Consider the following 13,511-nt stretch of genomic DNA (forward strand, 5'->3'; position numbering starts at 1 on the left):
ATGCTACCAAATTAGCTGTTAGTTAAGGTATGCAGCTTGGAAGCATTATCTATATTAAAACACTGAGCACAATCCTTGGGAGAACTGTTTTTCTGAGAAATTATTATCGTGACAGAGCATTTTTTACTGACACTCATGTGGAGGCTGTAACAATGGAATAGGGCAAAAGAAATAAGAAATTATAATTGGAAATAGATTGTGGGAGAACAGTGTATTGTCAAGTATCAGTTATGATGTACACTTGTCCATATCCCCATGTACACCCACATATGTATATCAAGGCTTTTCAACCAGTGGTACGGGTACCACCTGTGGTACATTGGCACCTGGCAGGTGGTATGCGACCATCCTAGAAAAGTGGTAGTGTGGGAGGAGAATGAGCTGAACTGGTGGCAGCACCACACAAGCCTGAGCGAAAGGTGGCTGGAGCTGCAGGCTTGTCAGGGTTTAGCGAAAGTGCCAGGATCAGCACTTCTTCGGGGCTGTTAGTGCTCAGGGGAAGTGCCAGGATCAGCACCAGGCTCCAGCTGGAGCTCAGTGCTGATCCTGGTGCTTCTGAGCCCAGAAGAAGCACCGATCAGCTGGAATGTTGCAGCATCTCCAGGGTCTTGTGATTTATTTACATTCAGATGCTTGGCACCCCCACCCCACCCCCGCTGCCAATCCTCAACAGAAATGCTCACAACAATGAAAACCTTGGACAGGAGGAAGAACACCGCTGGGCAGGCAGGCAGGTGTCTTGCTCAGCTGTGGCTTGGGGAGCACTTTTTTCAGTGCCATTGTAACTTCGAACAGTCACTAACCGAACTGTTGTAAGTCAAGGACTACCTGTACTTCATCTTTTTTCCTTTTTTTTTGGTCATCAAGTTTTTGACACCTTGCTAGGCGACTGGTGGTACTCGGATGTTGCCATATCCTAAAAGTGGTACAATGGGTGAAAAGGTTGAAAAGCCCTGATGTATATAAAGTAGTGGGAGGGGGAGAGATAAAGAGAGATTCATACTCAGAATATTACTCAGCCATTTCCTTTTTTTTCTTACCATCTTTACTTATTACTCCGCTTACAAGGCTCATTGTGTTAATTTCAGCCTGATCATTTTGGGTCAGAGTAACCATAAGCCCTCATCTCTAAAGACCTTGAAAAATGTCTAAGAGAAATCTCATCCAAAGGTGATACCTGCAATCTCAGTGACAATGCTCAATTCCTCCTCAATCAAATAATACATATATTTGAGGTCTGCAGATGTCTCCTTTATTCCAGCTTAGCTCAAATAGGACTTTAAATGTCACAGAGGCAGTATATCCCATTCCTGGCTTCCCTCTGGCCTGTCTGCCTCTGGGATATCTTGTCTATCGTGCCCTTTGAGAATATTGGACACTAATTACCACACGGGGAAAAATGGGTAATATAACAGTGCCTTTGGAAAGAAATGAAATATTGTTATAGAGATGGATTGCATTAAAGATGCTCTCAGAAAACAGTGGCAGAGGTTCTGCCTTAGTCACATACCCAGGAGAAAGCAATCCTAAAGCTTTTATCTCTGCCAGGGACTCCTGTTCGCCACTCACGAGTGCCTCAAAATACCATCAGACCTGGTCCGGCTCTGGCTGCATGAAGCAGAGAGGGTTTACTATGACAAACTTGTGGAAGACAAAGATCAAGAGACTTATACCAGGGTCATGACAGCAAATTGCAAGAAATTCTTTGAGGTGAGGGAACGGCTGCCATTACTTCTCCCTCTGCCCCCCCCCCTTCTCTTCCTTCAGTTGAGATTCAAAAGTGACTTTGGACTCAACTAGGATGAACTTTTCCAATATTAGCAGTTACAAGTTAATTAATCTGGTATAGGAATATCCTTACTTTAAAAGACCATAGACAGGTTTACAGAGGCTTCATTAAATTAGGAACTCTTGAGATGTTATGTTTAGGTAGAGCAAAGAGCCCATCTCTCAGGTGCTAACTTTCTTCAATTTCTTTGGTGCCAAAATTCCTCTCCAGACTTTACTTGCAGGCTAGCCCTAGAGAATTAATCTCAAATGTTGCCTTGGATGGTTCGAATAAATCCAAGATCAAAAAGCAGCTGATGGGAGGATAAAGTAGCTTCAGTTGATAATGGATTGTTTTGTTTTGTTTTGCAGGATCTGGGTGAAAATATTATCTTTGCAAAGCCCAATATTTTTTGCCATTTTGCTCAAGGCATTGGAGATCCAAAGTATTTGCCTGTTTCCAATATACAGAGTTTGAATAAGCTGCTTGTGGAAGCCTTGGATAGCTACAATGAGGTCAATGCAGTGATGAATTTGGTAAGTGAAATGGGAGCTGAGCCAGAGAGAAAATACTGCAGCTGAGCACATCATAAACTAACTGGTGCCTGTACTACAATTTCCACTATACAAAGTCATTAGCAATATCAATAGCGCTTAGACTTATATATCGCTCTCTCTGAACAGTTTATAATGTCAGCCTATTGCCCCCAACAATCTGGGTCCTTGGTTTACTGACCTTGAAAGGACGTCAACCTCAAGCCCCATCAGGATTGAACTCTTGGCTATAGAAAGAATTTGCCTGCAATACTGCATTCTAACCACTGCGCTACCACAGCTCAGTAACTACAGTATGGTGGCTTAGATATGTAGCAGTTCTAGTCCAAAAGGTAAACATTTGGAGGAGACAAAGTTGCTTCCTCTAATAAAGGTCTTATTATTTTTTTTAGGTTAGTCTTGATTTTATTTCCTGCTTGTTCTAGCCAGAAGAAGCTCTTGCATCACATAAAGATAACACAGCAAACCCCAAACCACAGAAATGGTGAAAAGAGGCACAAATTAATGTTTAGCATAATAGACTCTTATGCCCTACCAAGTAGACTTTTCTTTTTTGTTGTTATTGTTTCCTTCCTTCATTTCTTTCCCCCATTACAGTAATCTCATAGTGAGTGAATTTTGAGACAAGTTTGAATAATTCTGTAATTTTACAGGCACTGCTAAATTTTAGGGGCTCCGGGTCTTTAAAAAATGGAATGGGGGAAAAAAATCACGATTACATGGAATCCTGCCAAATATCCATATTTTTAAAAGGGGGCGGGTTTTAATGAGAATGAATTTAAGGTTTGAGTTGGTGAATAATTAATAGGCACAACCATAAATTAGATGATGGAAATTGGAGGATGGATCAGTGGCCAAGATAAAAATGTTGTATGGACTTTTTATTCCCAGAACCCAGAAGCATCAATTAGAAATATGGTTCAGATTAGGATGAGAATGAGCCATGAGTAAACTTGATGCTGCAATTAAGATTTGGTACCAAAAAAAGGGGGGGGCTACTGTTGGCTGGGAAGGGTGGAAGAATGTGGGTGGAACTCGGCAGACCTTCGGTGTTTTATTTTTTTCTTTTTGGGATGAAGTCTGGGTATTAAATGTGTTGCTCTGTCTTGGGGATTATGCTGCACTACAGCTTTTGCTTTCTTCACTGTTCAAAATGTCACTCAGTCTTGGCTGCCCACCCCTCTTAATGAGAGTTAGAACCTAATTTTATTGTTTTGATCTTTTCTGTGTTGTTGGGTAAAAACTAGGGACAGGCCTTCTTTATCTACTGCAGGTGCTGTTTGAAGATGCTGTGTCCCATGTCTGTAGGATCAATCGCATCCTAGAGGCTCCCAGAGGCAATGCTTTACTCGTGGGGGTTGGAGGCAGTGGCAAGCAAAGTCTGTCTCGACTGGCTGCCTATATTAGCTCCCTGGATGTCTTTCAGATCACTCTGAAGAAGGGCTACGGCATTCCAGATCTCAAGGTGAGGACAATTTGCTCAAGCATATATTGAAAAACTTCAGAAATGGTACCGAGAGGTTTAAAAGTGAAGATAAATGCTGGGTACAGCTACCTGACAAATTATACACTGTAATCAAACCAACATTTCTGAGCATAACATTAGTGTGCTGCGATGCCATGTATTATAGGCATACGTCTACAAACAGAAACCTGAGGTCTTTCTACCGAAAATGGACAGGGAGCTAAGGGAGAAACAGGAATATAAAACACGAAGCATCAAGGAATATAAAAGAGGAATTAGTTCTATTTAGCTTGTTGAGAAGATTGAGATAAGGCCTTTAGAGTTTTAGGGATAGGTTTTTTTGGTTTTTGGGTTTGTTTTTTTTTGGCAGAGAGCATGACAGTGACATGGCAACATTACCAAAAAGGTGGATCCAAAAATGATTCTTTTCTTTTTTTAAAGACAGGGGAGAGGGATTGATGTGTTCTGGCCAGAGGAGCATTAATATCAATTTATATTGGGGAATTTCCCAGATTCCCACCTTCAACTGTATTGCCTAACATCTTCATTTTGCTGTCAAATGATATCGGCACCGGGGATTGTGCATGCGGCTGAGATAATAGAATTAGGGGATTGCATGAGATATTGAGATATGCAGACTATACATTCCTGCCATAAACCAGAAACTGGTTGGGATAGGACAGGAGATTGTTTTCGTACACAGCATGCCTACCGATCATAACCCTTCCTATACCACAATGGATCCTGCAATGGGTTGAATTAAGCCATTTATGCATCTTTTATGCTTTTGGCTTTTGCCCTCAAGTATTGTATTTTGGTCCTGATCTATGCTCAGAGATAATCCTCTGGAATAGCCTGTCTAAACCTGGTGCCTTCAGGGTGTCTCAGGAATAAAAATTGCAAACTTCCCAGTTAGCATTTTCTTTTCCATGCTGGGAGTTCTGGAAGATGTACTCTCAACACATTTTGAGAGCCCTGGATCAAGGAAGGCTGAATTGTGCTTTCCTGTCTGATAAGTGAACGGGTGTCACCTCGGGACCATCGGGAAACATGCTGGTTGCTTTCACATAAATTCATTAGCAGAGACCCCTTTGGGTAAGGTTTATTTTGAATCAAAGTCAGAAATGTTCACACATTCAGTGATACTACTTCACAAGCATGACTGTGATTTTGCAAACGAAATGTTGCCCTAAACGTTATCTAGCCAGCTTTCATAAAACTGTAGAAACGTTTTCTACAACAAATTCAGCATTTTTTAAATCTTGAAAAAAGATAGAAAGGATGCTTAACTGACAAGTATTTGTTCTGTAATTCAGGCTGATCTGGCTGCCCAGTACATCAAATCTGCTGTGAAGAATACCCCTACCGTTTTTCTTATGACAGACTCACAGGTTGCTGAAGAGCAGTTTTTGGTTTTGATCAATGATCTTTTGGCATCTGGTGAGATTCCAGGGCTATTTCAGGATGATGAAGTAGAAAATATTATTAGCTCCATGAGGCCTCAGGTAAAATCTATGGGCTTGCAGGATACTCGTGAAAACTGCTGGAAATTCTTCATCGACAAAGTCCGAAAACAATTAAAGGTAAGAAGTTGGAAGCGTTCAAATCCCATTCAACTGCAAATTGTTTTGGCCAACCGGTTGCAGGTTCAACATACTTGTTTACACAATCATATGGTTTGTTGGTTTGTGCAAAGCATTATGAAATGAAGGCACTGAGGTTTGTAAATCATGGTTTATGGGAACAATGAGCGAATAGTGCCCTCATTCACAGCCTAACCTACCTCACAAGATTTTTGTGAAGATTAAATTTAAAGAAATAGAAGAGGAAAAGTCAAATACATATATAACAAATGATATCTAAATTAATATTCTTTATTATTGCATGACTGATGGAGGGAGAGGACACTTAATTTTTTGAGTGAGACTGTTGAGGTAAAGAAACACTAACTTATTGTTTCGTGCTATGGGGCAATATGAAAATGCTTTAGCCAGCATTTCGGTATTGTACAAATGAAGGTAGGAATATCCACTCTAGTAAGCAGAGTAATTTTCAGGTGTAAATTTAATATACTGAGATTTACAGGGACTGCCCAATAACACTTGAGTAGTAAAAGCTCTTAAGTAACTAACAGTAGTGATTATGCACATTGATGAGTCTTCACTCCCTCCCCAGGTAATCCTGTGTTTCTCTCCTGTGGGATCTACTCTCCGTGTGAGGGCCAGAAAATTCCCTGCTGTAGTAAACTGCACAGCTATTGACTGGTTCCACGAATGGCCTGAAGATGCCTTGGTGTCTGTCAGTGGAAGATTCCTAGAGGAGATTGAAGGGATTGAGGTATGCATCCACTTTCCAAAAAGTAGACACTGTGTACTCCCAACATCCCTTGGTGCTGAATAGAACCATTTTTTTGCAAATGTTCCATTATGGTTTGGTTTGGTTTTTCTGCCTAGAACCCTCATTTTTGGATGTCTTTCAAATGGCATTCCTCTATCTCTTCAGACTGTGGTGAGCAATCCATGCTCCTCTCCCAAACCTTAATTACAATCCCCAGAGCCAATCTAAGCTTGGTCACTACCATACATTGTCAATGTTAACATGACAGAAGTTGAAAATCCTTTCTGTTCCAGCCTGTCTTACGTCTGATTCCACCCATTTTTAAGGAGTAATCTTGAGGTGATAAAGACCAAGTTTGACTCGGTCCAAAAAGAATTCATTCTTTGTAGATGGCATCACTATTCAAAGTGGTCTGGATTTGGAAACTAAGCAGAATCAGATCACTAAGAAAGATCAGTGGGTATCTCACAATAGTTGACAAAAAAGAATGTATGTCAGATTGATTAATTAATTGCATACAATCAAATTGATGCAAATTCTTAGCAACCACCTAGATAGATTTTCTCCATAACTATCCATCCTCTGCCTAGTCCAGGGGTAGTCAACCTCGGCTCTTTTATGACTCATGGACTTCAACTCCCAGAATTCCTGAGTCAGCTGACTCAGGAATTCTGGGAGTTGAAGTCCATGAGTCATAAAAGAGCCGAGGTTGACTACCCCTGGCCTAGTCCTTTGGGTCTTCCCACAGAACACCTATTACCACTATAACTGAGTCCGTCCACCTTGCTGTTGGTCATCTTCTCTTTCTATCTTCTCAGCAAGGCACTCTTTTCCAGAGAGATGGGTCTTTGCGTAATGTGTCTGAAGTCAGATAATTAGAGTCTGGTTCTTTGGGCCTCAAGTGAGAACTCTGGTTTGATTTATACAAGGATCCATTTGCTTATTTTCTTGGCTGTCAAGAGTCTTCAGGAGTCTTCTCCAACACTAACATTTCAAATAGAAAACCTTTATTTTGCTCAGAGTGTTTGTTTCAAATAATCATTTAAAATATAAAGCAGACAATCATTTAAAATATAAAGCAATATAAAGAGTAGCCAACCTTTCACCTCCCCAAATATTATTAGAGTTGGGGCATTTCCCCACATCGCATATATATCCTAGCACATTTTGTATCCCCATGATGAAACCTTTTAACTTCTAGCCAGTAAGGTCTACGTCTCCTGCCTTTCTGATGGACAAGGCATATGATGCCAGAAAATTAAATACAATATGGAATATGTAATTATTGCATATTTTTATAAATGCAACATGTATATTAGAATGTAATTCTTAATATGTTTACTTAGAAATAAAGCCTATAAAGCTTAAAACGTTTACTCTCTTGCAAATGTTAATAGAATTGCTCAAAGGACAGGAAATCTTGGAAAAAGGTTTGATGAAGACAAGGAAAACCTTTAGCTTTAATAAGAAAAAAGATCTTTGCTTAGTTATCAATTGTCCAACCTTGGAAAGGGTTGTGAACTAGCTATTGCAGGATTTTGATGCCAATATGGATGTTTTCTCCATAAGCAGTTACATATTCCATGTCTCTTTCTATCATTATGTCTCTCTTTTATGTTATAGTTTCTGCTTCACATAGTGTTGGCTTGAAAATACCACTTTATAGATTTTGGCCTGGAGCTTTTGTTTCCTGGAAAGAGCATGATACATTTATTTATTTTTCATATGACATATATTCCAGATTTTTAAAAACTGCAGTATAAGCCCAATGTAATTTTATTTGTGTATAGCATTAGCTTCAGTGTTCTCCTGGGATTTGTCAAAAAAGCTAATATTGACCAGAGCCTTTATGTCTGTGTTTCTTTGCTATACATGCTTTCTCTTCCTAAGTACAATTAGTATTAATAGTTCTGTTTCTTATACCACAGTGTTTATATCAGATTCCTAGAGAAAGAAATGTGGGGCATGCAAAACCTCAAATCCGCAGAATAACATTAACTTATCAACTGCATGTCCTAGTTGAATTTGAAGCTAAAATTTTCAAATTAGGTGTAAAACATGCATTCTCTGAGTTGCCTGTTTCTGAGACATGCAATTTTTAATGTTACCAGGTTCACTGACTTTAGACAGAGATAGGAACCAAAATAAATGCTTTTCATTCAAACTTAGACAAATGATGGTTTTTGTTCCATGCTCAGTGTGCTCATTATATATAACCTGAACTAATTCAGGTGACTTAACTGTAGGTTTGTTACTGTATTTTATTCTTTCCTCTAAAGTGTCCAAAATTGTTCTGAAGAGGGAGCAATAGAGTAGAAATTTGGTGAAGGTGGTTTTGGTGTTGAATTAGGATCGATCAGGCAGTGTTCAGTTAGGATTGATGAGGTCGAGGTTCAAATCCACTCTCCAACATGGAATCTCTCTGGGAAAGAACCCCATCTCACAGCATGATTGTTGTGGAGAAAATTAAAGGAAGGAGAAAGAGTGAAATATAAATAATGAAACATTAACATTGATCAAGTGAAATTTCTTCAAGTTAACAAATGCAGACCTTCTGAATGGTTGGAAAAGCTATTTGGCAGCCAACCAACTTTATTCAAATAATTTCCCATTATTCTCTGTTTGGTATCCAGTTTGTCTCCCTTTAGGCAAATGTAACTTTATCAAGTTGCAATTGGGCCTGGGACTTACTCAGGAGGGAAATTCCCATAATTGCCTGTATGGAAATATGTGGATTTTGTTACAGCTAGTGGAAAAATTATAAACTGTATAATAAAGGCTTAATGTAATTAAGATCATGATAAATAAATAACTACTAAAGTACAAAAAGAAAAGTGGGGAGGGGGAAAGGGAGAACAAAGTTGCTGTGGCACAAATTGGCCTGATATTTTCTGGTCCTTCTTGCAGCCTGCAGTTAAAACCTCCATCGGCCTGTTTATGTCCTTCGTCCATACAACCGTCAATGAAATGTCCAAGACCTACCTGGCCACCGAAAGGCGTTATAATTATACCACCCCGAAGACCTTCCTGGAACAGATCAAACTTTACCAGAACCTTCTAGCCAAAAAAAGAAAAGAACTGATTGCTAAAATTGAGAGGCTGGAGAATGGCTTAATGAAACTCCAAAGTACAGCTTCACAGGTTTGTGGGCAAAGTGGATGTTCCTGTTTGTAGCAATTTCCAGGTCTCATCATGGAACCTCGTTGATTGCCTAAAGAGGATTATCATTTAGCGACTGGTTACTTCAGTTCAGGTTTAACAAGATCCATCTAGAAAGTGTCTTGGCTGACCTATTTTAGTCTCGGAGAATTTGAGTAGAACAAAAACTCTCTGTTTAGTCTTGAAATGCCAACCTGAGATAAAAGATATTCTACAGGGAAATATTTTTCCCCCAAGATTATGCCAAGTTCTCCCATAATATGCTAAAGATAATTGCATGTAACTAAAAGCTTTTCCAGATGAGCAACCACATTCAACTACTACCTTTAATCCACTGTCTAATATTCCACTGTCACTGCAATAATCGACTGTGTAAAATTATATACCGCCTGGAGCTGAATAATTTTCACCCCACCCATCTGTTCTTTTTAAATAGCTCAATCAGGTTAGGAGGTAAGGAACCTGAGTACCAGACAGAAAAATGGAGATGGAGACCCTTGACTGTATGGGGGTGGGGGAGAAAATGTTCAGAATCCCCCTCTAAAGCTGCTGCAAGGGAGGGAGTCTTGTTTTCTTTTATCTTATGTGTGTATGTTGGGTGGGGAGGAAGTTTAGAGGAGAAAATATGCTTCCTGTTGTGTATTTGGTTCTTGCAGGCATTGAGCGAGACGGAGGGTTCAAACAGCAACAGGCTTTATTGAGAGTCAGAACACAACAGAAGCAAACTAATAGCTGCTGTGCAGCTATTTATACGGTTGGCCTTTAGGTGGAGACCAATAGATTTAAAGCAGCAGTTTCCCACCCAAAAACCTACTTAACCGACTGAAGACAGCCAGTCTAGTTCAGCCCAGCAACCGTTGCAAAACATGCAAGTGAATTCAGCCATTAGCAAACAGTTTAAACATAAACAACTAATTAAAGCATATAAGGCCAATACATTACACTTCCATGGAAAGATTATGCATTAATTTGAAAGCAATTTCCATCCCATGCAGTCTCCTGATATCAACAGTATTGGAGAGTTGGGCTGATTTCCTGGTAGCTTATCAACATGTAATTCAGACAGTGGCAAATGTTTTCCTTTTGGTTTTCCTTTGTTTTGTTTTTTGACATTCTCTGGCTACATTTCCTCTTTAGAAGGACCTCTTGGCCCATCCTTCCTGGTTCCTGAACATAGGTCCCGTAAGGGAAATGCGACTTTGACAGTTTTACACTGCTGAGCACAGAACTGAGTACAACATCCCCCCCCCAAATAAAACTAAGTAATAAGGATTCTTCTGCTGGATGAACAGATTTCCAAGGATCAGGGTCCTCCTGGGGTTGCTTTGTTTTTCATTTTCTTTCTCCCATGCAATACAATTAAAGAGATTTCACTGCTGCTGGGCTTGCAGCAGTTTCAGACAGGGCACTGAGTTTTGCTATTTGTTTTCAGCATGTTGTATTGCCAGACTTGAATCCAGCCACAAATCCTCTTCAGATTGCATTTGAATATTTGGCATGGAAATGGTGGCATTATGGCATTCTCGTTATTGCCTGTGTAATGTATTGGGCCTTTTACTTGAACTGTTTTCACGTGTCTTTGAATGCTGCTTGAGATTGCTTAATTAGTGTGCTTGTTTAACGGTCGCCAGCTGCCCAGTCATGCAGTCTCCAGGACAATCATTGGTTGGCTCTGGGGCGGGAATAGGTTCCTTCAAACCTATTGGCCTCCGCCTAGTTGCCAACCGTAAAAGTAGCTGTGTAGAAGCCTCTGTACTCAGTTCTGTTCCTGTTACTGCAATAAAGCAATGTTCCTGTTTGAACCCTCTCGTCTCGCCTCCTGCTTCCAAGAAACCCACTTACACAACAGCCTGAGTTGATTCTGGCTCCAAAGAAATGTAGAAGGGGGGGGGGGAAAGCTGCATATGCCATTTAAGAGTGTCCTATATCTGGGGCCTTTTTGTTTGATTAAAAGCAATCATATGCAAGTCCATTTTGGCTGGTGAAAAGCAGTTCACTTTTTCTTCTTGCAACCCTTTTTGAATTTAACCAGTCTCCCCCCAAAATGTTATTAATTGCAAAGAAGACAAGAATTCTAAACCAGTCATGCAGAGTAGGCAGGAATGCCCAAGCATTACCCTATCAGGATGATTTTACTTGGTTTTCTTAGAGGAGGTGATAGATACGTAGCATTCCTGAATAGGTATTAGCACTATTTGGGATAAATATTTCATATTTTACTAGGATGTACATGGAAGTTATACTAAGATACCACAGACCCACATTTTTATGGTGTGAGTTAGGTTTTTTAGGTGTGCCAATGTGTCACAATCTGCTTCCCACAATCTTTTTCCATCTTCCTGATCTATAGCTTTGATTTTTTTTTTTTTATTTTAAGACAACTATCCTCTGAAATAATCCCATGTGGTCAGAATCCATTTCTAAGAGACTAGAAAAGTAACATATTTCATCAGGAGTACCTGATGTATTTTAGAGTTTGTCTTACTGTGGAATTTTATAGGTTGATGATTTGAAAGCCAAACTTGCTGTTCAGGAGCTGGAGCTTAAGCACAAGAATGAAGATGCTGACAAACTGATTCATGTGGTAGGAGTTGAAACAGAGAAAGTGAGCAAGGAAAAAGCAATTGCCGATGAAGAGGAACTCAAAGTGCAAGTCATTAACTTGGTAGGATATTTTTTTCTGATTTGGCATTGACAGTTGCTCACCTTGTAAAAGACGTGGAAAGAGAAAGCTGCCAATTAAGCAAAGAATGCATATGGAAGCCTATGCAAGAACCAAATATTGTCCTGAGACACATTTTCTATCTATCACTCTGGAAGGAACTACATGATACCTTGTTTTATTTTGTTTTGCTTTAACGCCTGGCATCTTTTTTTAACCATCTGAGGACTTTAATTGCCAGTGGTTTATTACAGTAGTTTCTGATCATGAAGCCAAGACAGAGGTCCATTTCATAGATCAGGGTTGCAGTAAAATTTAGCTGTCACCTCCATTGATTGTCCAAGATATTGTTCTTCAACTGAGATGAGTTCTCATAATCTCTAGCCAACCATTTTAACATTAATTATCTGTATCACCCACAATAGTTTTTTAATCAGTTGCCCTTTGCTCCAAGTCCCATTAACTAGTTTTGATCATTAGAAAGACACTGTATTGGAAGAAGAGGTCATAATTTTTAAGATAATATTATATGCTTTAAACAAAATTGATATTATTGATGGATTTATTACAGTGTACTGTGTTACTTTTATTTATTTTAAATGTTTATGTAGCTGCCCATCTTATACTAAACTCTGAGTAGCTCCCAATCAAGAATTAAACAATATTATTAAAAAGACATAAAAAACAAATTAAAGCAATACTCTAAATATTAAAAAAATGTGGCACCATGTTAAGCTAAATATTTATGTATTAAAAATATTGGAGAATTTAGCCATGAAGATGCAGATCTGCTCCTTCCGTATGCTAATGTATACTGAAGCACTGAAAACTGCCCCAAAGGTGCTTTCTTTCAAAACTGCCCCAGGGATCCTTTCTTTCAAAAGGCAACTTGACTTTCTTATTTTTTCTTGAAGATGTTTCACCTCTCATCCAAGAAGCTTCTTTAGTTCTGACTGAATGGTGGAGTCATCTTCGTTGTGGGAGTATGAATGGATTTCCAGGGGAAAAAATAGCAGACTACAGGATTCAGGTGATCCTGGGGGCACAGATAAACCTCCAAGTGGCCTCAACAATTCTCAGAAAAAGGGCTAATGACCAGATGACTGCAAGGAATATAAATCCTCCCAGTCTCCTCCATTCAGTCAGAACTGAAGAAGCTTCTTGGATGAGAACCAAAATGTCTTCAAGCAAAACAAGAAAGTCCAGCAGTCTTTTGAAAGAAAGCACCTTTGGGACAACCATGACCTGGATGACTGAGAATCTCCATAGACACTGAAAACACATATGCCAATCATATACGAGGATGAATCTGCAACAGCGAGGAGATCAGTGGCGTAGCGTGGGGGGTGCAGGGGGGGCCGGCCGCACCAGGCGCAACATCTGGGGGGGGGTGCGCTCACACTTGCAGCTCTCTGCCCCTGCCTGGCTCACTCACTCTCACTGCAATGCTGGCTGTGCGAATCCGATCCGAGCCGCCGGGTCGCCGCCCACTGTGGAGGGGGGGTGCCAGGCGTGCGGTGCGGTGCGGAGAGAGAGAGAGGGACTATCTGGGGGAGGGACAGTGCA

The 13,511-nt window shown here is 40.0% G+C and overlaps 1 protein-coding gene across 1 annotated transcript in view; it reads left to right on the forward strand.

Moving 5' to 3' along the window:
* The window catches only part of DNAH17 (dynein axonemal heavy chain 17), a gene marked incomplete at its 5' end in the record, with an annotated part of 119,670 nt that overhangs the window by 72,361 nt on the left and 33,798 nt on the right, over positions 1-13,511 (forward strand). The window contains 7 exons of the mRNA XM_081319927.1: positions 1,549-1,710; positions 2,140-2,304; positions 3,596-3,787; positions 5,104-5,370; positions 5,963-6,124; positions 9,032-9,265; positions 11,784-11,948. Of these exons, the coding sequence (XP_081176053.1) occupies positions 1,549-1,710; positions 2,140-2,304; positions 3,596-3,787; positions 5,104-5,370; positions 5,963-6,124; positions 9,032-9,265; positions 11,784-11,948 (1,347 nt within the window). The remainder of the gene's footprint in view (positions 1-1,548; positions 1,711-2,139; positions 2,305-3,595; positions 3,788-5,103; positions 5,371-5,962; positions 6,125-9,031; positions 9,266-11,783; positions 11,949-13,511) is intronic.

Source organism: Vipera berus (genome assembly GCF_964194415.1).
Source record: "Vipera berus genome assembly, chromosome: 2".
Taxonomy (NCBI): Eukaryota; Metazoa; Chordata; class Lepidosauria; order Squamata; family Viperidae; genus Vipera; species Vipera berus.